This window comes from Mustela nigripes, chromosome 2, assembly GCF_022355385.1.
Source record: "Mustela nigripes isolate SB6536 chromosome 2, MUSNIG.SB6536, whole genome shotgun sequence".
Lineage (NCBI taxonomy): Eukaryota > Metazoa > Chordata > Mammalia > Carnivora > Mustelidae > Mustela > Mustela nigripes.
Window position 1 is genome coordinate 63,543,197 of NC_081558.1, and position 27,516 is coordinate 63,570,712.

Below are 27,516 nucleotides of genomic sequence, written 5' to 3' on the forward strand. Positions count from 1 at the left end.
ATAATTGGTCATTACTGTGTCCTTACTGTGTGCCAAACACTCCTTTAAGTGAACTGTAATTAGTTTCCCATTTGCTCTTCACAAAAATGCTGCAAGGAAGGTGTTCTCATTCCTACTTCCTAGATGAAGAAACAGAAACTTGAGTAATTTGCCCACATTCACATCAGTAGCCAATGGCCATGCCAGGATTCAAATCCAGATCTGCCTTAAAGTCTGTGGTCATCACCTCTTCACAGCCTCACCTCACCTCGAGTGAATTCAAAGTCAAGCTGAGAAAACTCTTCTTGGCAGAGAGGTGGGTGAGGTTTGGGTTCTTTAAAGTTCCAGAAGGTTCTGACCTCTTGTTGGTATTTCCTGGGCAGTGAAGCTTAGACCTTTTTATCCCAGTTGTATATCCCTGAAAGACAGCTCACTTCAGGGTAGCAGAAGTCGTGTTTCCAGGGTCAGGCCTCACCTAGTGAGGACTCCCATGGTGTGGCGCATACTGGGGGCCCCTGGGAGGCTCAGAGGAGCCATCACGCCCAACAAAGCCTTGTTCTGCATTCCTTATCTCTTATAGGGGAGACTGGGGATTAGACCCAAAGTGCACAGGCTCCAAGATTTCAAGCAGATCCTCAAAGACCACACTTATATAAAACCATGATAGGATCAGTGACCTTCAGTAAAGCTTTGGCGAAGGCCAAAGGGCTCTTTGAACCCATCATGACTGACGCTGTTTTGTATTTTCTTTTTTTGTTTTGTTTTGTTTATTTAAATTTTTTATTTTTTTGTGTTGTATTTTCCTCTTGCAGGACATCGAGGCCTGTGTGACCATTCTCTAAAATCTTTAAGCTCAAGAATCACGGAGCAGAAGCTGCAGGGCACATGGCTGCCTGCTGGCCGAGGGAATCTGGAGAAACCTTTGCTGGGGCCATGCGGCTCCATAGTGCCTGTGTTCAGCCCTCAGAGTGGCCTCCACTCCGTCCGCACTGAGACTAGTACCCTGAAGCCCAGGGTGGTGACTGTGGTGAAGCTGGGTGGGCACCCCCTCCGGAAAATCACTCTGCTCCTCAACAGACGGTCTGTGCAGGGCTTTGAGCAGCTCTTGGCTGACATCTCGGAGGCCCTGGGCTTTCCCAGATGGAAGAACGATCGCGTGAGAAAACTCTTTAACCTCAAGGGCAGGGAGATCAGGAGTGTCTCGGATTTCTTCCGGGAAGGGGATGCTTTCATAGCCATGGGCAAAGAGCCGTTGACACTGAAGAACATTCAGGTAGCTATAGAAGAACTGTACCCCAGCAAAGCCCGGGTGCTGACACTGACCCAGCACAGCCGAGCCCCTTCTCCCAGGCTAAGAAGCAGGCTTTACAGCAGGGTCCTGCGAGGGGGGCACCACTGTGGGGAGACTGAGACTGCCAAGAGCTGTGGGGAGGCTTCCCGGTCCAAGGCAGCCAGCAGACATCAGGGAAAGGACCCTGCGGAGCCAGCGCTGGGGGACAGGGCCAGGCTGCAGAAGAAGTGGGTTGGGGGAAAGTGGGACCCCGAGCCCGGCAGCAGACCGCCTAGGGAAGCTACTCTGGAGAGACCTGAGAGTGGAGAGAAGCACCTGGGCGTGGAGATAGAAAGGACCTCCGGTGAGATCATCCGATGTGAGAAGTGCAAGAGAGAGAGGGAGCTCCAGCAGGGCCTGCAGAGGGAGCGGCTGTCCCTGGGGACCAGCGAGCTGGACCTGGGGAAGTGCCAGAGGTATGACGCCTCGGAGAAGCTGGTGAGGACCAGGAGTTGCAGGCGGTCCCCGGAGGCCCACCCTGCAGCCGGGGAGGAAGGGTGGAAGGGCGAGAGCCACAGGAGCAGCCCCAGGAACCCCACTCAGGAGCTGAGGAGGCCCGGGAAAAACCCGGACAAGAAGGAGGACAGAGACCTCGAATGTCAGGAAGGTCATGCTCAGGCAGCCACCAAAGCCAAGCGGGAGCTTGGGGAAGCCCAGCCGGTCAGAGAAGAGGGGCTGCGGGACGTGAAGAGGGAGGCCAGGAGCGCCTGCAGGAACAGGCCAGGTGGCTGGCAGCCCAGGGAGCAGCAGGCAGAGCCCGAGGCGCTCCCCGGGCCGCGCGGGGGCGAGCAGGACGCAGACCAGGAGAAGCAGCCCTGTACGCAGGCATCAGGGGTCAGGAAGCCGGCCACTCGCGGGGAGAGGGAGCCCAGGAGCGGCCGGAAGCGGCGACCCGCGGGCCTGCAGGCCACAGACGTGCACAAGCACTACGAGGCGGGCCGCGTGCTCGGGGACGGTAACTTCGCGGTGGTCAAGGAGTGCCGGCACCGCGAGACCCGGCAGGCCTACGCCATGAAGATCATCGACAAGTCCAAGCTCAAGGGCAAGGAGGACATGGTGGACAGCGAGATCCTGATCATCCAGAGCCTCTCCCACCCCAACATCGTGAAGCTGCACGAGGTGTACGAGACAGATGCGGAAATCTACCTGATCATGGAGTACGTGCAGGGCGGGGACCTCTTTGACGCCATCATCGAGAGCGTCAAGTTCGCCGAGCGCGACGCCGCCCTCATGCTCATGGATCTGTGCCGGGCGCTGGTGCACCTGCACGACAAGAGCATCGTGCACCGGGACCTCAAGCCGGAAAACCTGCTGGTAAGCCCCGGCTGCCGGGTGGTGGGGAAGCGTGCCTCCTACACGGTTACGCCTACATTCTGGAACACGGCCTTCATGTCATTTTAACAGTCTTGAGCCAGGATTTAAAACTTTGGTTTTAGGTCATAAGTAGCTGAGGCCTGTGGGTGTCGATGAAATTATTGAAAAAGCAACCTTTTAATTAATTAACTTATTTATTTATTTTTGGGCAACCTTTCAATTTAAATAAAATGGGAAATGCCTCCTCATTCTTGGGGGAATGATGCTTCTGCCTTGACCGTGCCCGGGTACACTTAATTTCCTGCACATTTGCCTCTGGCCTAGGTACCAGCAGGAGCTGTCCCTGTGGGCTTTGAATCACCCTCCCATGGAAGCACCCCCTGGCTATTGAAGAGAACCTCTTGTCAGGGGGTGAGAGGCTGCCTCTGGAGTCAGATAACCTGGCTTTCTTAGTTACTTGCTGTAGGACAAGTTTTTCACATCTCTGGGCCTTGGTGTCCTTATTTATAAAACAGAAATATTAACAGTTCTTGTCTGACTCTGTTGAAGGAGGACGTCTGGGAGCTGGCCTGGCATTCACACTTCAGCTGTGGGGTTTTCCTGTTGAAGATAGACGGTCTCACGGAGTGCCAACATCAGATGAGGACACTCTGTGACCTTGATGGTCAAGACAAAAACAAGACCCCTTTATAATCATGTCCAAATGCAGATAAACCAAGATTTTCCAAATCACGTAGGACCACACATCCCCTTTTGGCTACTGTGAGTGACTGCCTCACTTCATTCCTCCTACCTTCTTGGTAAGAATTACTGAAACACCCCATTGTAGAATTATCCTCATTTCCGACAGTAGCCAATTTGGAGCAAAACCCTGCTTTCTTGAGCCCTCCCCCAAATCACCTAACAACCCCAATCTTAAAGTCCTTTGACAAAATCTTATTTGAATTCCTGGGCCCCAGTGGTGTACCTTCTCTTTTGTTGCAGTGAGTGAGTAAACCCAGCGCTCCTGAGCTGCAGGTGGGTTCTTGGTGGTCTCTGTTCACGTGGTCACTTTCTGGCACCTTTATCGTGCAAATAAGATTTTGCACGATATTCAAATAAATAAATAAATAAGATCTTGGGAAAAAAGATCTTATTTATTTATTTGAGAGTGAGTGAGACAGAGACAGAGAGGGAGAGTACAAGTGGAGGGAAGGGCAGAGAAAGGGAGAAGCAGACTCTCCAATGAGCAGGGAGCCCAATGCGGGGCTTGATCCCAGGACCCTGGATCATGACCCAAGGTAAAGGCAGAAGCTTCAGTGACTGAGCCACCCAGACGCCCCATCCCACTTTCTTCTTAGCCCTGATCACCTCCTGATACATTCCCTATTTATTCTTCCTTTTCTTTTGTCCTCTTACAGGAAAGACAGTTCCATGACAGCAGGCACTTGGTTTTGTTCAGACTTTACCCCAAAACCCAAACAGTTCTGTCACATGGCAGACCATCTTTAAATAGTAGTTAGATGAAGGAATGGATTCAGACCAGAGTGTGTTGGCTGCCAAACAGCCAGCATTCCACCCGTGGCGCTGGCCATCATTGTTACCACTTTAGAAATGACTCTGATGTTAAGGTCACTATCGCAAGCAGGAATCCCGAGCCAGATGGCCGTAGATAGAGCACCAGTGAACGGGGAAAATGATCTCATGAGCCACATTTTTTTTTTTCTTTTTGGCAGGGCTTTAGCCTGTTTTCCTAAATTTCATGCCTGTAGACCCAGCCTAGGAACATCATTCTACAGTATATTCATCCGTCTGTAACCTGCTCCCACAGACAAACAGAAACACCAAGAGAATGAAACGAATTATCTAGTGAAATGAAGTCTGTGTTGATCCCTCAGTCCAGCAACCTTGTTTTTGCCCAAATTGGTAGACCTGAAGAAGCCATTTGATCGGTTTCCTGAGAGGTCTGAAAGATGACCGCATGTCTCCCTTTGAAAAAATTTCATTTCTGCGTTAGCTGAGTGTTCTCATCCTTTCTTCAGCAGCCTTTTGATTGTTCCTGTCTTCTGGGTCTGAGCCCGGGCGTTCTCCACATGTGGTGCACTGTGTGCTGTTGATAATGGACATGCTGGAATGAGCCTCGGATATTTTCAGCGAATTGTCTCAGCAGAAGAGGTTCTGGTTAGAGGCCTGGGTGTTCTCTCTGAGCTGCACAGTTTGCGCGTGTGCCTCGTCAAGCATTATAAGGGTCGTACAAGCTTTGGGTGTGTGCAGTGAGATAATGTATCCTCTAGGATTGTCTTCCTTTGGGACAGGCATCTCAGCTGGCATTTTCTCAGCCAGGTCCCTGGACCAGTGCGTGGAGCCAGCTTATCTCCTGGGCCATGGAGGCTCTCACTTATGTAATGGGATTCACTTGTCAGTGGTTTTTAAAATGGAGAAGGCACGGGTTTGGATCTCATGGCAAAGTTTACTTGAGGAATTAGAGAAACTGCAGGGACTATGTTTAGTATGGACAAGCTGAGTGCCTTTGAGAGGTCATTTGACAACTCTGCGTGGATTTAAATGTCAGGACGTGTGTGTCTTTAGTGTCCTTAAGGGCAGTGAAGTGGGTATGTGCCTGTACCTGAATGCGGGCTCGTGTGTGTGTGTGTGTGTGTGTGTGTGTTTTCTGAGAGAGAGGCACAACAGCGGAGGAAGTATAATTTTCAATCTTAATACATGAGTTATTTATTGGTGTTGATTGTAACTTGTATTTAGACCCTTTTCTCTGATTTCAAAGGAAGCCCACTTTTTTCTTTTTTACCTTTTTCTTCATCCTCCCCCCCTTTGTGGTGGTATGGCTCCTTCAGAAATTGCAAAAAAGCTCCACATCTGAGTCATCTTCGGTGAAATAAGCGAATCTCTTTTCTGTGCCATGGATCATTTGTCTGCTTGCATTGATCAAAATGAAAAGGTCTGTCACATTTATAAGTCACATTAGTCCTTTTTCTGGGTAAGTAAAGTCCAACATATTGTTGTGTCAAGTCTAAATGCTAATGTCAGTGTTTTACGGCTTTTCAGACAGTTCTGATAGCACTGGATTTGGCAGTTATTTATTGGTGTTGATTGTAACTTATGAGCAGTGGGCTCATGGTCTGGGCTTAGAAGGGTGTCATCTCTCAGCTTGCTGGTCTGATAAACACTTCACAAACTCGCTTGATCTGCTAAGACTTACTATTAGCAAATACCACCGTGATGACCACTGTCCCTCAGTGAATGAATGAATTTCCTTCAGTTGCCTTTAATTTAGTGTTTACTGCTTGTGCTGAGCTTTGTATTATCAAAGTGATTGTTTGGTCACTGTCTGTATTAAGACCTGACTTTGCTAAACTTAGAAAGGTGATTTCATGTTAGAGCTAGTATCTGACTACATGGGTGACTTTAACTGTTGCTGCTTTTAGAGACTTTCTGAATGTGCAAAGAGGTCCTTATGAATACAGCAAGCTTATCACGTTATTTTAATCAACAGAAATATCTGTGTCTAATAATTGGGCCCCGGGGTACAATTTTAGGTCTATATTGCTGAGTTTATCTATTTCTACTGATCACATTTCCTGATAAGATGCTAGCACTCCTCTTCCCTTTGGATTACTTCGACTCCTGAGATCTTGCAAAAGAAGTTTTAATTATGAGAATTTCCAGCTTGCAGAAATGTTAATTGCTTCTTCTGCCAGTGTGTGCTCCCTTGCTGGGGCTGGAAGGCTCTGTGTGGTGTTGACGGGGCCCTGGTAGGAGAGGAGGGGGTGGACAGGAGCCCGAGAGGTGAGGATGATGACAGCAGCCCACACAGGGTGGGAGATAAGCAGGCCAAGCTCCTGATGGCCAGACGCTGAGATGCTGTGTATGGCAAAGAAGGCTGAGCAAGTGGGTGGGGGAAGACCCTGAAGAGAGGTCAGACAGGAGCAAGGTCATTTGAGACCCTCTGTCCCAGAGGAAGGGCAAAAGAAGGGACTGGTGCCCACTCTAGAAACAGGCTGAAAGGAAGGGGTTGGACAGGGAACTGTGGCTGCCAAGTTCTTGCAGCAGAGACCCTTGGAATCCAGGGCAAACGGTGGTGGGCAGCTGGGGGGACAGGTCACAGCTCATCAAGGATAAAGGTGGTACTTTTTCTGGCCTCTCGTGGGCTCTGGGAAGGAACAGACTATTCTAGGTTTTTAACTGCTGAATGCAACTAGGACAGGGCAGTGACCGACATCCCCAAGGCTGGTAAGGAAAATCTGGCAGGATAATAAATGGCCCAACACACTCCTGGCCATTCTCCCTCAAAAAGAAACCTGTTCAGTCATTTTGTTCATTTAAATTCTCTAGCTTCTTTTCTCCATGTCTACTTGGATGCACAAGAAAGACTCATTGCTTAGTGCCATGAGCAGTGCTGTGGTACACAGTTCTCCCTGGCCTGCACGACTTATCTTTTTCTAGCTCCAGTTTCAATTTTCTTTCCCCTTAGCATCTAAGATAGAGGCATCTGGGGCCTCTCCTTAGCAGTCCAAGTACTCATGAATGCACTTACATGCCAATTGCATTCACTAAACATTTGGCGCCTATGAAGCATATCTTGTTAAGGTATTCTTAACAAAATCAAGAAATGGGGATTTTACCCATAACATGAAATCACTAAAGAAAAAGTGCAGTGAGGCAAGCCTTTTGGTCATTGGCCAATATCGATCAAGTTTGTGGGAAGACAGGTTTATGAGAGATTGTCTCAAGAATCCCAGGTGAATTCCAGCAGGACCCACCAGAGTTAAGACTTTAGGTTTATGTCAGGGAGAGTGGCTCGCCGTCTGCGTTTTAACAGTTTCCAGGAAAATAAAAAGTATCCATATGGTCATTGAACCCACACATTGTCTAAGGCTTGACCACACAGCCAGAAGCTTCAGGAAATTTCTTAAAGTCTTCAAAATTCTAGATACTAGGTCATTTTGAAAACTGAGGTTTTCTTCTGTTTGTTCCTTTTGAAAGAGCCACCTCTGCAACGGTGGGTGTCTGCTAATTTACTGTCCATCAGGAATTATCAGCAACAGAGACAACTTTAAAAGACGATGGAAAATGTTGTGAAATCACTTCTAAAATTGTGACTCCATTCGGGTCCTTTAGTAAAGGTAAAGAAGAGTGATCTGCTAATGTCCTCCTAATGCCTCGGTTCATGGGTGTTGCTGCTGCTCTCAGAGTGATTTCTTGTGATCCATTTGAGGATCTAGGATTCAGTTTCTTAAAAATAAAAAAAACAACAACCCTGTATTTTCAAAATGCCCTTAATCCGAGGAAGCAAATTGGTAAATCCCTTCAACGAGTGTCCAGGGTCTAAGATCTGGTTGTCTAATTATAGTAATCTGAAACCCTGGTTCTGTTTCAGCTTCTTCTGGATGTCCTACATGTTAGGGGTCATGTGAGGATATGGAGAGGAAGGAGGAAAGGAAAGGAGAGAGGGAGGGGGGGAGGGAAGGACGAAAGGGAGGGAGAGGGAAGGGAGGGGAAGAAAGAGGGAAGGGGGAAGGAAGGAGAGGGAGAGACTAAGACAGATGAAGCACAGAGGTGGAGGTGGGGAGGGGAGCTCAGCTGCGGGTCTCCCTTCTCCCACTGCCTCCTGCGTTAAACCCTGCCAATGTGATTGTGCTGTTCCTGCCGAGCCTTCTGGCTACGGACTCCATAGAACTGGGCATTCTGTGTGGATGCGGATCCACTGTTGATCCCTCCCGACTCCACTTTTCCGTATCAAGACAAAACTCTTAAAATCGCTTTCAGTTAGTCGGCTAGAATATATAGAATCAGGTTGAAAGACTATTGTCGAAGAATCTCCTGTGGGCAGCGCGCTCAGACATTTGACCCCAGGCGCCTTTTCAAGATGGTAAATTTTCTGTGTGGGAACCACCTCTGACGTTTTGACCTTGTCAGATCCCAGGACACCCCTAGAGGCCCGTGAATAAGTGATGGTGACCGTGACAATAGTAATTCTGTTGGTCGTAACTTTGGCTTCACTGGGTAGGACCTTGACCTTGGGAATTTGGATAAATTATGTGCACGGCCATACTGGGGTGGGCTTGGTGACTTATGTCGGGACATTACCTTTCTGGGAAGGAGTTGGAAGCAGAGGTATAAAGCCATGTGCCCGGGGCCTGCGTGTTGGGACCCAGAGGAGCAAGGAATTATAAGGGCCGAGCAGAGGACAAGGACAGGGAGAAGACACCCTTACGGGCTCTCCCGGCTACTGCTGAACTACCTACCAGCTGCGGGGGCACCACGTGACTGACAGTGGGGTAAATCAGCACTTCTTAAACTGCCTTGTGCATGAGAATCTTGATAAGGTGTAGGTGCTGATTTAGTGGGTTTGGGAAGGGCTGGGGATGCTGCATTTATAATAAGCTCCCGGGGGGATGTTGATGGTCTGCCGAGCACACCTTGTGGAGCAAAAATGAAGACATCTCGTTGTCTCAGTGACCGGAAGCTGGAGACAGGTGGTTACAGGGGTGGTTAACGGAGCAGGTCAAAGATCTCAAGGCAGTTGCTGCCGTCTCCCTCAGGGACCCCAAATGTCTACACCAGATGCCCACTCCAAGGATCACATTGTCGCACTCACATAAATGGCAGGGAAAGTGGGGGGTGGACTGCTGTGGGTGTTCTCCCTTACTATCGTGGCAGGAACGCTGGCTCTGGGGCTCCTCACACACACCTTCTTCTATCTCATTGGTCAGGATGAGTCCCTCAGCGTGGGGCTGGCTCAGAGTCATTTCGGGGGTAGGTCATTGCTGCCACGTCCTCCTCACTCTTCTCCCCGTGTCCACTGTGGGGTCACAGGGTTGCTTATGAGTCCTCTTTCAAGAGATCTGGGGGGACTGCTGGATGTAGGACAAATACGGGAGACTACAGCTTTCAGGAATCCATAGATAAGAAGTGCCTGATGCTCCCCTACTGTCCTACTACTCTTCCTGTGCTGTCTTATCTATCTCTCTGTCAAGTAAATACATAAAATCTTAAAAAAAAGAAAATAAACCTTGTTTCCTCCACGTCCCCCTTCAGCTACCACCCTACTTTTATGAACTACACACACACCCTCCCCAAGGTGTCTGTTCGCCCTGTTTGTAGTTTTCCACGTTCGATTCCATCCTGAACTCCAGGTGAGTTCTCATCCCCATACAGTGCCACCCCCACACCCCTTCTCTGTCACAAAGATGGGGCCGCCGCTGGCCCAGCTGCTGGTGGCAGGAATCTCAGTTGCTCTGGAGCCCCTTTCTTTACTTTCTCCATTCACAACTTCTCTTTGCCTTAGGATGACACTTCTCACCTCCATTCCTCCACTCGAGACCAAGCCACAACCATCTCCTGCTGGGACTATGGCAGTGGCCTCCTCACTGGTCCTCCCTCTTCCTCTAAAGGTCATCTTCCTCCCAGGAGCCTGAGTGATCTCCGAATATAAATCAGACCCTATAACTCCTGTGTTCAGAGTCATCACTGGCTTTCTGTCACACTCAGAATAAAAGCCAGGTTCATTTCTCCAAGGTCCTGCATGATGTGGCCTCTGGCTTCTTCTCAGAGCTCTACTTTGTCTGCTTACCCCTTTATCCACTCCATTCCTGCCCCTACTTGCATGCCCCTGGACCTTTGCACTTGCGATTTCCTCTACCTGAAAAGCTTTTCCCTAGGATTTGAATATGGCTCACCCTTGATTTTTTTAAATTTTATTTTTTAATACATTTATAATGTATTATTAACCCCAGGGGTACAGGTCTGTGAATCACCAGGTTTATACACTTCACAGCCATAGCACATACCCTCCCCAATGTCCATAACCCCACCCTCACCCTTGATTTTTTTCAGATATTACTTTCTCAGCGAGTCCTGCCTTAACCACTCCATTTAAAATAGCAACTCCTGCTGCTGTCAGTTTTAGCACTGTCCAGTCGAACTTTCTGTGATCATGGAAATATCCTGTCTCTGCACTGCCCAGTACAATGGCCACTACTATGCGGACACCTAAAATGTACCTTGGGTGTCTGAGGAACTGAACTTTAAATTTTGTTTAAAATAACCACATGTGGTTATGGGAAACTATACCAGACAACACAGCCTTTATTTCACTTTTTCTTTTCTTACCACACTTATCACTGCAGGACTTTACATATTCGTTTGAATATTATTTATTAAGAGAAAGAAGGTTTTATAAGAGCAAGGACTTTACCTGCCTGTTTTATTCACTATTCCTAGTACTTAGAACAATACCTGCCAAACCATAGGCATATAAATATTTGCTGGGTAAATATCAGATGTTAATTAGCTAGAAAAGTACTGGGGTGAAGGCTTGTCATTGGCCTGTCACGACAGGTCCCAGGGAAGACTTTGTTTCAGCTGGTGCTTTCAATCATTGTTTTGTCTTAGGGTGTCTTTTGCTGTCGAAACGTAAGTTGATTCTAGGCATTGGTATTTCAGTGTGAGTTGGTTTCTAAGATCATAAAGCCCTCATAGCCAGTTGCAAATGGAACCGTGGAGGGAAAAGGCCAGAAGGACCATGATGGATCAAGTAAAGTGTAGGCTTAACCACATCTGAATTTGGAGGGGGGGGAGGGCGGGATGGGGGGGTTGCCTACTGTTTGGTGTATACTCTGCTGCCATCTTCTGTTCAGAGATGAACATTGCAAGATCAGATTTAAATTGAGGTACCATTGAAGGACAGGAAGTTGTTAATTGTTCAGAAAAATAAAGACTCCTCTTGAAGTTTTGGGGCCCTCCAGGTGTTGTATGGGTGCTTATGTGAATAACAGAGACCACCGGATTCAAATCGGGAACTGGTGTGCCTGGAAAAGGGGGTGATGGATGCAGACGGCTCAGCAGTCCTAACAGTGCCGTGTGAATGCATCTCTAACACCCTTGCAGTTGGCGGGCAGCTGAAAACAGAGCCCCAGAAGGAACATGACCCAGAGCAGTGAGTAACAATGGGCCAGAAAATAGAGAAATAGACATGTGGGTGAGAAAGTTCAGATGTGCGCACGGGGGCTGTGGGCGGGCCCTAGCCAAACCTGGCCCATGAAGGTGTAGGGGAGGAAAACAACCCTTTTGTCTCCACCATCCTGGATTCTTGGGCAGGACCCTGGAAATTAAGTCGACAAAAGACAGACTAATAAGAGAAACACAGACGGAGGGCATGAACACAGCACACACACATGGGAGGAACTCTGGGATGGAAACTCAAACAGTAGTTTGAATTTGGGGCTTAAAAAAACAATACATTTTTAGAGAAGTGACAAGATAAAGGGAAAAGGGTTTCTAGACTTTTAGGGGCAGCAAATTGTGGCAAGTAAAATAATGGGAAAACGAGTGGAAAATTGGAGTTGTTTAATAATCAGTATTTCAAAGTGGCCTAATTTGGGGTGGCATGTTCTGATCCCCTACAAAGACTTTTTGAGGAAGGGGCACCAGAATGGTATCCTGGGTGTAGTCCCACTGGCTGTCTTTATGGCAACCCAGTGTTCCATCCACTGAAAGGCCTGAGGTCCACTGTCCTGATCAAATCACACGTGGCATGTAGTGTTCATTTCTGGGCACTCTTTGTTAAAAGAGGCATCGATGAAACAGAGATCATCCAGAACCTGGCCATGCATCAACCTGGGGTCTTGTTGACATGTAGGTTCTGGTTCAGTGGGTCTGGGCAGCCTAGATCTCTAACCGGCTCCCAGGCAATGTTGGTGCTTTTGGATCAGGCAGCGAACTTAGTGTAGGAAGGAGCGAGAAAGGAGCGGTGATCAGAAGATTAGGTCTTATCAGGATCAATTGGTGGATCCTCGGATGTGAAGTTAGAGACACCAGAGATGACCTGGGGATCATGAGTGTGTCTTTCTTCAGTACCCTCCCAGAGGGCGGACTTGGACAACCGTGTAGGGGGTGGGATTTGGAATCAACATAGGGGTGAAACTCCTCACACGTTAAACTGGCCACAAATGGGATGAGCTGCTGGATGAAGTTGTGGGATCTCTCCCATGTTGGGATTTCAATCAGAGGTGAACAGTCTTTGGTGGGAGGGTGTTTTACACAAATTCCTGTCTGGGAGGAAAAGCTGATGGTTTCAGAAGTCCCATAGATGGTAGGAGGAAGAGTTATCCTGGGAGGATGTCACTGATTTGATTTCACGAGTAAGAGAGAAATTATTCTGTTGCCATGAATGGAAAGTGTCTGTTGAAACAAAATGAAACAAAACTGACACAGTCAGTGCAGGACCTTAAATGCAACTAAGCTGCTCATGTAGATGAAGTAGATGAGAGACCTTGAGTCGTGCTGATGGCCCCGAAGGATGTGACGTCCCTACTGTGAGCAGAAGCTGGAGACAGCAGAAATGAAAACACCGGTGGTCTCCAGCCACTTTCTGGAAGGGAAAAACAACTCCCCAGAGCTCAGCCAGCCCCGGGGCTGAGTGTCTGCTGTGTGGGGTGATGTGGGGATGATCCTGATACACAGGAGCAAGATGAAACCCTGAAGAGAACAAAAGGCAGGATAATAGGGAATAATGTAAACACGGCTTTGGTGTTTGGAAATGCATGCATTAGCATCTGGACAGTAAACCTAAAAAAAAGCGCAAAACAAGAGACCGAGTACCCCCCAGGTTGAATCTGCTGGTCTTTCAGTGGAGCCAGGGTTTGGAGTTAGGGGGTTTCTCTGAGGAAAGGACTAGCTTGTTCCTTCTCATGGGAGCATATTTTATTTTGGTGTATCAAGGCTGCCAGATGCTTTTCCCGCTGATCATTTGGTTGGGAGAATGCAAATATTGGTGGGGGACACATTTTTTCAGCAATTACCTAGCAAATGTGGTTAACATAGATGGTCTAGCTGGAAACTCGAGGCACCACACCACTATTTTCTGTACTTCCCTTCCAAACCCAATTTTCTAGTCTAAGTTATTCTCATCATTACCTCTCTGTCTCGTTCTGGGCTCTGTCTGTCTTGCTGTGCAGACCACAGCCGGATCGCACTTTTGTCTGCATCTGTGACTTTCCCTCCAGTTAGGTTAATTAGGGAGACATCAGTTGGGTTGCCCTGTAACTCAAGACTCTGTAATTAAGACACATTCTGCTTCCAGAGATGTAAGCTGACTGGCAGGATCCAAAGCAAGTGCAGAGAACTTTCTCTTGTATGGAGAGACCGGGGAGTTCGTGCACTGCAATTTTGGGTGTCGCTGTACCCATGGCTCTATTGGGGTCTTCCTATTGCCCTCGGCCCCCTTAAAGGCACTGCTAGGAACATTGGGAACCTTTTCCCGTTCCACTAGAGATGTGAGAGCATCTACCTGCAGACAAGTTGATAATTTCTCCTATACGTGGTCCCAAGGAGCCTCTCTCCTGGGTGCTGTCAGCTAGCGTTGTCCCTGTTTAATTGTAGCTCAGTAATTAATGGCTCTGCTCACTTTTGCCGGGAGCATTCAGCTTCTGTGATGAGATGCAGGGCAGGCAAGAGTTGGGAGGGGAGTGGGACTTTCACAGCAGAGGATGGACCAGTGCCCTGCCCATATGGGGGCCTTCAGTTTGGGTAAGGAAGATTATCAAGAGCAACCTGCCATACTTCTCATTTTGTCTAAAGTCAGTTCTGATCTTTCCGATCCTCCTTTTCGGAGGCTAAAATAATAGGGTTGGGCACCTGGGTGGCTCAGTGGGTTAAGCCGCTGCCTTTGGCTCAGGTCATGATCTCGGGGTCCTGGGATCGAGTCCCGCATTGGGCTCTCTGCTCAGCAGGGAGCCTGTCCCTCCTCTCTCTCTCTCTCTCTCTCTCTCTCTCTGCTTACTTGTGATCTCCCTCTGTCAAATGAATAAGTAAAATCTTTAAAAAAAATAATAATAGGGTTTACTTAACATTTCTGTCTTGCTTCATAGGTGCTGGGTGCTGTTTATCTCACCTTACAAATATTAATTCATTAAATTCTTACCACACATCTCATCTGCATCTCACTTTACAGATGAGGAAGTAGAGACATAGAGAGGACTTCTTAGCCAGTTACACCAGCAAATGTAACTACTCAGCCAGTTACACCAGTAAATGGTGAGCTGGAGTCTGCTGGTGGTGGGTCTTTAAAGTCTGTGCTTGTAACTGGTACGTGTTACCGAATCTTCCCTCAAAAGATTATTTCAGTGCGGGACATGAGGAAGCCACCCAGAGTCCCCCTCCAGCAGAGCCAGTGGCAGGTGGGTCTGGGGCAGACCTGTGCCGGGAAGGGGCAGAGCCAGTCACCTCAACCTTGATTTTACAGATTTGTTACCCAAAGGGCTTTTGCCATCAATCCCGCAGGTGGTGGTGCTGGGTTTGGGAGGGGTCCCTCCAGGGGGGAGCTTGGCTCTCTGTTCCTGGGAGCAATTCTGCTGCATGACCAGGATGCCCAGGGCACTGGCTGGCTGTCTGGGTTTCAAGACAGTCATAGGAGCTGTAATTACTTTTTTGTAAGCGGAAAATAAAAGTTTTGTTGAGAACATGCCTTGGGAAAAAACCCCAAGTGTAAATTTACTTAATCTCATATTTAACAAAATTTATGTTTTAATTGAAACCTTGCCTTAATTTCTCCCCCCTCCCAGCTTTACTGGGGTGTGATTGACAAATAAAGTTGTGATATATTTCAAATGTACACCAAGATGATCCAATACGTGTGTACATTGTGGAAGGATTTCCACACTCTGGTCAACTTCCACGTCCTTCACCTCATAGAGCTGCCTTGTTTTTTGTGACTTTTTTCTCATAAGGATGTTTAAGATCTCTCTTGGCAGATTTCAAGTACACAATGTAGAATGATTAACTACAGTCACCATGTTGTACCTTGGATTCCCAGAACGTATTCGTCTTAGAACTAAATGTTGATCCCCTTGGATCACCAGCTTTCCCCAGTCCCTGGCGACCACCGTTCTACTCTCTGTTTCTTGGATTTGGACTTTTCTCTGTTTGTTTTTTTTAAGATTCCACTCTTCTCTCTGCCCTCTATGGATAAATTCCGCTCTGGGCCTGAGACCTTGATAGCCCCCAGCTTTGTCCTTTCTGTTGGGAGGAAAGGTGCCAGGCAGGATGTGACAACAGGTTTCGTGTGGGCTGCACCTTTCCCAAGAGGCAGATGACAGGGGGGAGGAAAAGATGCCACACTTGCAGAATCCACCATTCAAAGCTCCCTGCTAGATATCTCGTGGGCTGCTTTCTGTGAACATGAGATCAGAATGATGGGTGGCAAGACTGCTAAAGGGGCTTGCAACGCCTTCCCCGTAGGGAACCAGCATCTTCCTGGCTTGCACAGACCAGGTACCAGGAGTGGCTGTCTGGCACTGGTGGAGAGCAGGGGTCCGCCGCTGGGGCCCAGAACTGCTTCAGCCAGAGAGCTGGAAGCAGGCAGGTATCGCTGGGCTGTGCTTTGCTTCCTGCCTCCCAGGAATGAGGGGCATCGGAACCCTTTGGCTTGTGCCTTTATTTCTTGCTGTCCTGAGACTTGGCCAAGGTGAGACTCCTAGGGGGATGGCTGCTGCTCTGAGTCTTAACTCTCTCTGAGGTTGGGAGGTCAGACCGCCCATGGGTCACCCTTCTACCTTACTTGTTTGGGTACCAACTAGCGCTGAAGAAGGTTGGAATTTTTTGCGGCCGATGATTTAACCTTTCCCTGGAGTGGAAAACCACCTGCGTAGCATGGAAGAAACCAATATATCCTTCACTAACTGCAAAATATGCTAGGTTTGCTCCCTTGCTGTTCGTTTTTATGTGAAATATAACGTTTCTTTACTTTTATCATGTCTTGCATGGTGGTGTAAGTACCTGCTAGGCTCACCTCTTGAGATTTCTTTCCTTTAGGGAAGACCCACCACATCCTAACACATCATCCAGCAGGTAGATACCTTGAGGGTGATGGGGACAGGGCACACTAACTGGGCCGTGGGAACTGGTTTACCAACAAGCAGAAAGCCAGTCACTGGGATTTGTTTGAAAGAATGAGATTTGGGTGGGATCCATTCTTTTTTTTTTTTTTTTTAATTTTAAGATTATTTATTTATTTATTTGACAGAGATCACAAGTGGGCAGAGAGGCAGGCAGAGGGGGATGGGCAGGAAGCAGGCTCCCCGCTGAGCAGAGAGCCCAATGCGGGGCTCAATCCCAGGACCCTGAGATCATGACCTGAGCCGAAGGCAGAGGCTTTAACCCACTGAGCCACCCAGGTGCCCCTGGTGGGATCCATTTTGACGGTGACCAAGGAGGACAGGGGTTCTCCGTCTTCATTTCAGAGTGAGGGTAGCTGTCTTTTTGGTGCTCTAAAAATGGCTGATTTTCCCTTTCTCTAAAACTTGGGGGAAATGGGGTCTAAAGAATCAGAGCTAATGTCTTTCACCTTCATGCAAAAACATCGGCAGAACCCTGTCTGTCAGTTCTCATGTACAGCGGTCAATCTTGTTTCGGTAGCACTGGTTCCACTGTAGGTGCAAACAAGGACAACTACCTCATCCTGGCTCGCCTGAGGCTATCCTAGTTGTTTGTTTTTATTTTTGTGTGTGTGTGTGTGTGTTTTTTTTTTTTTTTTTGCCTCTTTTAAGGTTTTATTTATTTGAGAGTGGGGGAGAGGCAGAGGGAGAAGAGAATGTCAAGCAGACTCCCCGATGAGCTCAGAGCCTGACACTGGACCTGATCCCATGACCCTGAGATCATGATCTGAGCTGAAATCAAGAGGGAGATGCTTAATGGACTGAGCAACCCAGGCCCCCAGAGATTGTCCTAGTTTTAAAAATGATAATCTCACATTCTGGGAGCCCTCCAGTCCCTGGTGGCCTGGGACTGTTGGTTACCTTAGATAAGGACTTTTCAGGGTAGATTATGGACCTTGATTGAAACTCCTGACAGAAGCCTTATTGCTGAATATTATCACCTCCCTCCTTTTTAAAAGGAGGCTTAGATGAATAAAGACATCTGTCCAAGACCATCCAGAGGCAACTCTTAGATTTGGAAATAAAGACCCCTGGTATGTTTGGTCCTTAATGCCTCCCCCAGCCCCCAAATTAGGGTCTATACCTAGTGTTTCTCCACTGATTGTTTACTTTGTCCTTTTAATTCCTAGTTCTTTCCCCTTCTTTTTTTTCTTCTGCCCAATTTCGTATCCCCCAGAGGCATTCTTGAGACCTCACTAATGTTAGTCAGTTCTCAAAATATCATCGATCCTTGTTCTAATTCAGTGGTGACCGATAGAAGTTTCTGTGATGGTGGAAATGTTCTGCTCAATAAGGTACCCATTAACCATCAATGGCTCTTGAGCACCTGAAATGTGGCTAGTGCCTCTGAGAACCTAAATGTTTAATTTGATACAAATTTTAATACCCATCTGTGGCCATAGGGCACTTCTGCAGTGGACAACACAGCGAGTCTAACTCATTGGTGTTTTACTTGAAAATGTGAGAATCCATCACTGAAATCAGGTTGGGTTTATCAACTACAAGCTCGAGGAGGTTTATCTCTTTGCTTATCCTGACCTTGCATGCTTGTTGTCTCATTAGTTTTTCTTCTTTGTTCTCATCACAATTTTGGTGATTTGGAGATTTTGTTTTTTTACAGGTTCAGCGAAACGAGGACAAATCTACCACCTTGAAACTGGCTGATTTTGGCCTCGCAAAGCATGTGGTGAGACCTATATTTACTGTGTGTGGGACTCCGACTTACGTAGCTCCTGAAATTCTTTCTGAGAAAGGTAGGCGTTATACCTTGCTCCAACGGATCTGGCTCACTTACTAGCAAATGTCTTATTTTTACAATTTGGTATTTTGTATTTCTCAATATGGAGCAGTCAAAAATCTCAGAGTTGGCACCAGGCTTCCACTTGAATTTTAATGGGACTATTTGAAGAAGATCTTGACCAAAGCATGTGGACATTTTTCTCATCTGGGCTGCCCTTACAGAGGAGGGAGTGTGTGTGTGTGTGTGTGTGTGTGTGTGTGTGTGTGTTGGCAGAAGATTGAGATAAAAGACGGTGGAGAACTACCCAGGGAACTCAAGAAAGCAAGGCCATTTGTGCCACTGACCCATGGCTACCTCTAATGGGAAAAATTTGTAGCAGTTCTTATAGTAATTGGCTTGAAAACTCCTCCACCAACTTTGCATTTAAAGGAACAGGGTGTCCTATTTCAAACCCCATGATTAATATTTATTACCATTTTGTATATTATATGAAGAGCCAGTGAACAGTTTTAGTGACATAGTCTATAAAGTACATAAAAAGGAAACTGTTATTATTATTGTATGGCTCCAAATACTGTTCAGCCTAGGGCCTGAATGACTGTTTAGCCACCGTGGCACTTTGGGAGAAATCAGTGTAGGTGCCATATGTAAGATGGGAAAGCTCTTGGATGGGTTGTGGTGTTGGTGGAGAGAAGGGAGAGAGTATCCCAGCAGCAGAACCATCAGGGAAGGGAAGACAGGGAGACTGGACTATGCATGGAGGTTGGCTGGTAGAGCTGTTGAGAAGACTGATCTCAGTGTGGTAGAGGGAAATTCAGTTGGCTGACTAGGTCGGGTCTGGATTCTCTGCAACTGGGGAGGCTGAACAGAAGAATTTGGACTCAATGTGGCCAGCAGAGTGGCCATGGCAGACAGGAGCATGTTGAGCCATCATAGATATTTTAGTGGAGGCATTGATGCCCTGGGTAGGAGAAGAAGGAAAGCAATAGTCTCCCTGAATGCTGAGGGAAACCACAGCCTTGGGGCTGATACTGACTAAGACAGGCTGCTGGAAAGCTCTTTTGGGGGATGGGGTGGGTGGGTTGAAATGTTAAACACATTGATTTGGTAGAGGTGTGACGATGGACACAGGGAGTTGTCCACTTGGCAGGGAGGTCGGGCCCTGGGCTGAGCGGGTGCTTTTGAGATTCCTCGACTTGGAAATGGCAACCCAGGTGGGCGAGAGAGGGAGCGCCTCTTGAAGGGCCACCAGAGACAGACTCTGGAGGGGGGCCCAGAGCTGGGGATGGAGATGGAAGGACAGTTTAGCAGGGGACGAGGCAGCAGAGAGGCAGGAAGAGGACGAGGAAAGTATGGTGCCACAGAGGTAGAGGGGCGAATTTCAAGATGGGAGGGCGAGCCAAGCTGAGAATGCTTCTGAGTGTGAAAGGCAGGGCAGAGCTGAGGAAAGGCCAGTGACGTTGGCCATAAAGAGGTCAGCAGTGATTTATTTCTATTTTTTTTTTTTTTTTTTTTTTTTTTTTTTTTGCCGATTTATCTTGTCACCATTGCTCTGGGGCTTAATAATGAATACCCAACTTCTCAATTATAGCTGCTGAATGGCTTCCTTCCCCAAAGGTAAAAAGTTAGAGCGTGTTTGAAAATGTCCATGTGGCTGTTGCTGGGTTTTGTGAGGATGATTGGGGAGTATCAAAAACCTTGACAGTATATTATGTTCCGCATTCTATTTCTGGAAAGCTCTTTCAAGAATACAGTCAGAGATGTGCTCAAATATTTAATGGATTAGGATGTTCATCACAGAACTATGGTGTAAGAAAGTTAGTAAACACTTAGACTACAACATAAAGGATTCATTATATAAAGGAGATACTGACAGTTATTAGAAATCATAATTTTGAAGAATTTTTAAAATATTCTTTATAGGAAATTCCTGTATAGGAAATGCCATGACGTATTAAGTGGATGAAATAGAGTATAAAATATGTCCAATGTGATCTTAATTTTGTTACAGGAAGTATCAGTGTGTGTGCGTGTGTGTTTGTGTGTGTGTGTGCACTCATGGGGATATAGCTAGTAATGTCAGGCTTTTTATAATCATAGGAGAGCGCCAGTGAAAATATTTTTTCAGTGCGAGAAGACAACGAATGACTAGGACAGAGAAGCTGCTGGGGTAGACCAGGGCTTCTCGAACTATCTCTGGTGAAGGTTTTAAAATTTCTAATATAGTGTGGACCCACATGAAGTTCTGCCACACGGGACGAGGTCACCGCTCATGCCACGTGTGACTCATCATGTGTGTTTGACAACCCCTGAACTCTGCCCCATACTCTGTTCAGTGAGACCTGTTCTTGACCATGCAGCTGGATGTCATGGCCATGCCCAGTTGCTATGAGTTTCCAAATATTTACTTATGCTTTTTCTATCCCAGACCAGAAATAAAGGATTACAAACTGGCAGTTGTCTGAGGACCAAGCTTTGGGTAACACTGGTGTCGATCCCCCACTTGTAGGTGTTGGCAGCCAAATGCCCCCATGTGTTTATTATTTTTTTTATTGTGTTACGTTAGTCATCATACAGTATATCATTAGTTTTTGATGCAGTGTTCCATGATTCATTGTTTGTGTATAAAATCCAGTGCTCATTGTAATATGAGCCCTACTTAATACCCATCATGGGCCACCCATCCCCCCACCCCCCTCAGTTTATTTCCCAGAGTCTACAGTCTCTCATGGTTCGTCTCCCCCTCTGATTTCCCCCCTTCACTTTTCCTTTGCTTCTCCCAATGTCCTCTGTGTTATTCCTTATGCTCCACAAGTAAGGGAAACTGTATGATCATTGACTCTGCTTGACTTACTTCACTCAGCATAATCTCCTCCAGTCCCATCCATGTTGATGCAAAAGTTGGGTAATCATCCTTTCTGATGGCTGAGTAATATTCCTTTGTACATATGGACCACATCTTCTTTATCCATTCATCTGTTGAAGGGCATCTCGGCTCCAGATAATCAAGTCAAAAAATTGGCAGAAGACATGAACAGACACTTCTCCAATGAAGACATACAAATGGCTATCAGACACATGAAAAAATGTTCATCATCATTAACCATCAGGGAAATTCAAATCAAAACCACATTGAGATACCACCTTACACCAGTTAGAATGGTCAAAATTGACAAGGCAGGAAATAACAAATGCTGGAGAGGATGTGGAGAAAGGGGAACCCTCTTACACTGTTGGTGGGAAGGAAAGCTGGTGCAGCCACTTTGGAAAACAGTATGGTGATTCCTTAAGAAATGAAAAATAGAGCTACCAAATGACCCAGCAATTGCACTATTGGGTATTTACCCCAAAGGTACGGATGTAGTGAAAAGAAGGGTCACCTGTATCCCAATGTTCATAGTGGCAATGTCCACAATTGCCAAGCAGTGGAAAGAGCCGAGATGCCCCCCAATGTGTTTACAAGTGGCTCGCGCTTACTCAAAGCTGTGGTCCTCTGTTATGTAGAACTACAGTTCCCCATGTTTCTCTCCTCCTGTCTGATCCAGCCTGGTCTCAGTTTCCCTTGTGTCTCTGCCTGTCTCACAGGTTATGGACTGGAAGTGGATATGTGGGCCGCCGGCGTGATCCTGTATATCCTACTGTGTGGCTTCCCCCCGTTCCGCAGCCCGGAGAGGGACCAGGATGAGCTCTTTAACATCATCCAGCTGGGCCACTTTGAGTTTCTGGCCCCTTACTGGGACAATATTTCTGACGGTGAGATTGGCTTCCCCAAGCAGGAGACGAGGCGACGTTAGAGCTGGAGCCTGTCTTGGGTTCTGACTGCAGAGCTGGTTTTAGGTCAGCTGCAGAGGGCCCATCTCTGAACTGGGCATGGCGGGGGCTGTCGACCTGTACTTCATCCTTTGTTAACCGTGAGCTTCGTGTAGATTTATTTGTGTAGCACTCTGGGAAACAGGACTTGCTTTGGATTCAGTGAAGTCTGACCCCTGGTTGCAGTCACTGAATATTTTTCTTTAAGGCAATAAAGGGAACTCAGAACTGAGGAATATCAGAAATGGAAACCCTCATTTGGAGAGATCGCAGTCATCTTGTATATAGAAGTGCTGGGAATTGAGCAGATTGGGAATGCATATCTTCCTCTGTGAGCAGCTGGGGGTTGTGGCATGGTATAGTTGGAGCTCAGAGGCTCTGGAAAGGGGGAGTAAAGGTCTTGGTTATCTTCAGTGGAGCAGAGGCTTGCGGGATCTTCCTCCTTTTTGGCCCTTCCAGATGCAGTCTTTCCCCTTTTTTGCTACTGATTTTTTGGTACCACTTTGCTACCCTTGTGAAATCAGGAACTAAATATTCAGGGGTTTTGAGTCTTGGAGTTTTGGGCTTAAAGGTGAATAGGAGTGGTAACTTTATTTTCCCTCAATTTCTCCAACCTTGTAATCTAAGATTAGTTATTGAACTGCGCTTCCCAGCCTCAGTCTCCTTATTTGGGGCTGGGGGAATGAGGCAAGGAAAAAGCTTACCCCCCCCCCCCCCCCCTTAAAAAAGGTAGGGAGAGGGCTGGTATGCTGCAGGGAGAGAGAGGGTCTTGAGCTGAGCAAGCCAGTGGTGACTTGGGAATCGAAGGTCTAAAAATCATTCTAGAAAGTTATGGTGGCCCGTGCCCTGTGCACTATGGCGTAGAGGGCCCTGCTTCTGTCACACCCACCCCACAGAGGGAGGGAACTCTGGAGCCAAGAACCCAGGGCCTCCCTTCTAGGTCACTTCATCAGAACCCCAGAATTCCCTGCTTGAATGGTGCAGGCCCACTTCTGAGACTGAGGAGACCTCTTTACCCAGACACTTCCCGTAGTGCCTCCGGGGAGCCAAGGAGCCTCTGTTCAGAGGGGTAGAGAGAGCTTGGACCTGTTGGAGGGGTGTCCAGTTGTCCACACCAGTACACGTGAGTCTGAGAATTCCCCGTTTAAACCTGACCCGCTCCCCACTGAGTCTTTTGAGGATCTGGACGGAGTGGTGCTGGTCGGGGTGGGTGCTGGGGTGCACAACTCACCCAGCTGGAAGTGGGTGATGTAGGAGAGATCCAGGGGCTTCCGTGCTTAAGAGGCAGCTGGGCAGTGGTGTAGAGGGAGGGGCTGATGGCTGGGTAAGCTGCCGATCTTGAGCAGGAGTCACCCCCAAGAGAGGTGTATGTTTTCGCTTTCACCTGATTAAAAAGGAGGCTCAGGGAGCTGGCCAAGGGGAGTCAGCAAGTCACAGAGACGTCGTTCCTCCCCCTTGCCTGCCACCTGGCCCAGCAGTTGCCAGAATCAGTCATGATCTTGGGCAGAAAATGGAATCCACTTTGAATTTGTGCTATTTTTTTACTTAGGTTTCCTTCACATGTTTCTCAATTTTGTTAGTGTGAAGGCATATTTACCAACTTAGGAAGGGGATTGAACAGATTTTATTTAACAGCCCGATGATTGATTTCAGAATGCAAGATATGTAGACATATGGTTTGTGGCCTCCATTTGTTCTCTTGTGAGGGGCGCCATGGATGTCTGGGGTGGGCCTGGACCCCTGACTCTAGAAATGAATGGACACCCTCTAGAGCTGTGCTGTCCCAACACAGTAGCACACCCAGCGCCCCTCCCCCACTACTTACGGCTATTGTGATTTAAATAAGGTCAATACAATAAAAATTCCGTTCCTCAGCCTGGACAGCCATATTTCAGATGCTCAGTGGGTCTTTCAGACATGGAAGGTTCCCAGCATCACAGAAAGTTCTGCGGGACAGCGCCCTCTAGGGCGGGGCGCCCATATGGGTATTTGTGATTCCGTTTGCGGAGGGGACAGGCAAAGTCAGAGCCCCGTGCATTTGTTTCATTTTCCCCTCCTTCTTTTCCTCCCACAGCTGCCAAAGATCTGGTGAGCCGGTTGCTGGTGGTAGACCCCAAAAAACGCTACACCGCCCACCAGGTCCTTCAGCACCCCTGGATTGAAACGGTGGGAAAGACTAGCACAGGGAGCCTCCAGAAGGAGGTGCCCCCCAGCAGCGAGGGCCACGTCCGGAGCCAGCACAAGCGGTCAGCTGAGCAAGCCTCCTAGTCTCCGCCTTGGGTGCTATGCAGTCCCCCTCCTCCAGGGACAGAGACCGAGACAGAAATCCAGGACGCAGACGCCAGGAGGGCTTCTGCCGGTGGTTGGAGAATCAGGGGAAGGAGAGATGCTTAGTATATTTTAAAGCGTATTTTAAAAAATAAACTTGAGTCTTTATGTTAAATGTTGTACTGTATTTTTAGATTTGTATATTTGAAGACTTTAATACATTTTTCCGGGGGTGGGGGGCGATAAGACGTCAGCAAGGACTTTTTGGTAACGATGCTGTGTTTTGCTTTCTCCTTGTAATCAAGTTCATGGCAAACAATATGAGTGGTGCTTACCAGGATCTAAACTCCCCCTGGGAGGATGAACAAGGTGAATTATGGTCTCTCTGTATTAATAAAATGTGCTCTAACTGACGGAAGCGGGTTGTATTCTGATGACTTCTTACTGCTGGTGAGGGGAACCAGGCAAGGTGAGTTTCGACATGCTTCCTAAAACCAATACGACTATATCTAAATGTTGTGACGGACACTTGATTAAGAGGCAGGACCTGTTTATTTGGGATGTGCTGATCTTGCTGTCCAGCATTTACTGAAAGTCTCCTCTGGTGCTCGCAGAAAAATGGAAAGGAGAATTCATTGATTTATTCTTGCCCTACAACATTCCTTTATACTGTTTTTCAGCCGATTATCCCCGAGCCGGAGTCATTTCCACCTGAAGTTAGGCACTCAGGCTGTGGCTGTGTTAACGTTTTCCGACCACCAGGGAGTCATTTAGCGCATTAATATGTCAGCAGTGCCGTAAATGGATTATACTCAGGCTCCACGTTGCTCAGAGAGTTCAGGCACATTCTTACCTGCAGGGCAGACACACGGAGGATGCATGTTCTCTGATTCATTCCAGATTTCTGTATGGAAATGTTGCTCTTTTCAGATGACTCGGGGGTATGCATGAGCTGGAAGCAAAACGTAATCCCGCTATTTCCCAAATTGACCTTTCTGGGTTATATATGTAATCCAGCCAGTGGGACACAGAACCAGCCCACCAGCGTGGGCTTCTCACTCCACCACCTCCTCCCTAATGGTTTTGGAGTCATCTGGGCAGAGGAACGCATCAGGAAACTGGGAAGAGCGAGAGGAGAGTGCTTAGCGTAAGGAATTCTTTAAGCGGGCTTTGGAACATTGCAAAAGTGCACCAGGGGCTCCGAAGTGATCTGCCAACTCTAACGGCAGGAAATGGCTTCCAATCTGAGCTGGGGAGCCAAAGGAAGAGGCTGGGTGATTAGAACCTGGAAACTTGGAGGAGAAACCAATTGTAGTGGATGCCGAGTGTGCCACCCTGACCGCTTTTGAACATGAAAGGAAGAGGATCCCGGGGTAGCAGCCCTCAGCAGTAACTATCTACAAGCATCAATTTCAGCTGAAAGAGTCGCCTCCCCTGGGGTCACACCCCCTTCCTGCGGCAGGCTGTGTCCAGTGACTTGTCCGTGCAGGGAAGGAAGGCTTGACCTCCTTGCCCCCAGTGGAAGACAACACCGAAGATCCAACCCAGCCTCAACATCCCAGTATCCGCCTCGCCCAGTCTTGCTTCTTTCTGTTGTCAGAGATGACCAGCCAGAGACCACTTCCTAAGAAAACTTCTGCATGCTAATCTCCATGTCACAGTGGGCCTCCCAGGAGACAGATCCTGTGACCGCCTCTGGAAATGTGGGACTGCTGCAAAGTGGCAACAGCTGGTGTTTTTGCCTCAGGAGCTCTGAGAAGGGAGCTGGAGCCCACACACCAGAGGAGAGGGTGCTTGCCCAGTGGACTCCTATTCTGCAAATGTGGAGAAAGGCTGGAAGCTGGAACCAGTTGCTACTAGAATGTCACCAAAGGCACTAAATCCAAATGAGAATTTTCAGTCCATGTTAGCATCATTTGATTCTCTTGACCACTCTCTCTGAGCCATTTCTCCTGTTGGCCTCTGTGATGCCATGTTTTTCTGGCTTTCTTCCTGCATCTCTGTCTTCTCCTTCGGGTCTCTTGTATAGATAGGTTCAGTCTTCTTCCAGTTGCTAAAGGTTGTTTTGTCATTAGTCACTAGGGAAATGCAAATTAAAACCATGGTGAAATGATACCAGACACATATTAGAATGGCTACAATGAAAAGACTGACCATACCAAGTGTTGGTGAGGAGCTGGAGCAACTGGAACTCTTGATTATTGCCGGTGGGAATGTTCAATAATCTCCCCCCTCTGGAGAACAATTTGGCAGTTCCTTTAAAAGTTAACCGAATGCTGAGTGTATGATCCAGCCATTCCACCCCTAAGCATTTACAAGAGAAATTATAGTGTATGTCCACACCAAGACTTATACACAGATATTCATAGGTGCTATGTTTGTAGTAGCTCAAAAGTGGAAGCAGTCTGAATGTCCTTACATTGACGATGTACAAACAAATTGTGGTGCGTCCGTACAATGAATACAATTCAGCAATAACAAGGAATAAACTCTTGATACAAGAGACAACATGGACAATATGAAAGGAGAAAAAACAAAAAGAAAAGTAATTAGAGGTAAGGAAAGAAGTCAGACCAAAGCAGATTACATTCTGTGTGATGTCATCTACCTACAATTCTAGAAAGTGAGAACTAATCCTAGCAACAGAGCAGATCAGGGATTGCCTGGGGACAGGAGGGAGGGAGGGGTTACGAAGGAACACCAGGCAACTTTGGAGGCAAGGGGTATGCTCATTATCTTGAATGTAGTAATAGATCTGTGGGTGTATACATGTCAAAACTTATCAAATTATACACTTTCAATATGTGCTGTGTACTGTGTGTCACTTATACTTCAATAAAGCTGTTAAAAAAATATAGTTGTAGTTCCTTCAAGACCAGTCCTAAACCCTATTCCTTCCTCCCACACTCTCCCTTTACCTGTACCTGCTATCGATTTGCAGATGGTCCTCACCTTCCCTCCTCCCAGTATGTCTCTAGCCAAGGCTCCTCCTCTTGGCTCAGACCATCCATCCAGCTGGCCACATGACGCATCCACATGTGGGCATACATTCCTCCAGACCAGATCATCACCTCCCATCTGGCCCTTCTCCTTTGCTCCCTATGGCACGGAATGTGTCTGCTGAGCAAGTTCAAAACACAGGC

At 47.6% G+C, this 27,516-nt stretch overlaps 1 protein-coding gene across 1 annotated transcript; it reads left to right on the forward strand.

The window, feature by feature from the left end:
• The first annotated feature begins 799 nt into the window (after window positions 1-799).
• On the forward strand, window positions 800-27,202 carry DCLK3 (doublecortin like kinase 3). The gene is made up of 4 exons (XM_059390594.1): window positions 800-2,623; window positions 18,176-18,308; window positions 21,881-22,048; window positions 24,180-27,202. Exons 1-4 carry the CDS (start codon window positions 1,217-1,219, stop codon window positions 24,371-24,373), a joined length of 1,902 nt encoding a protein of 633 aa, XP_059246577.1. The 5' UTR covers window positions 800-1,216; the 3' UTR covers window positions 24,374-27,202.
• Window positions 27,203-27,516: the final 314 nt, after the last annotated feature.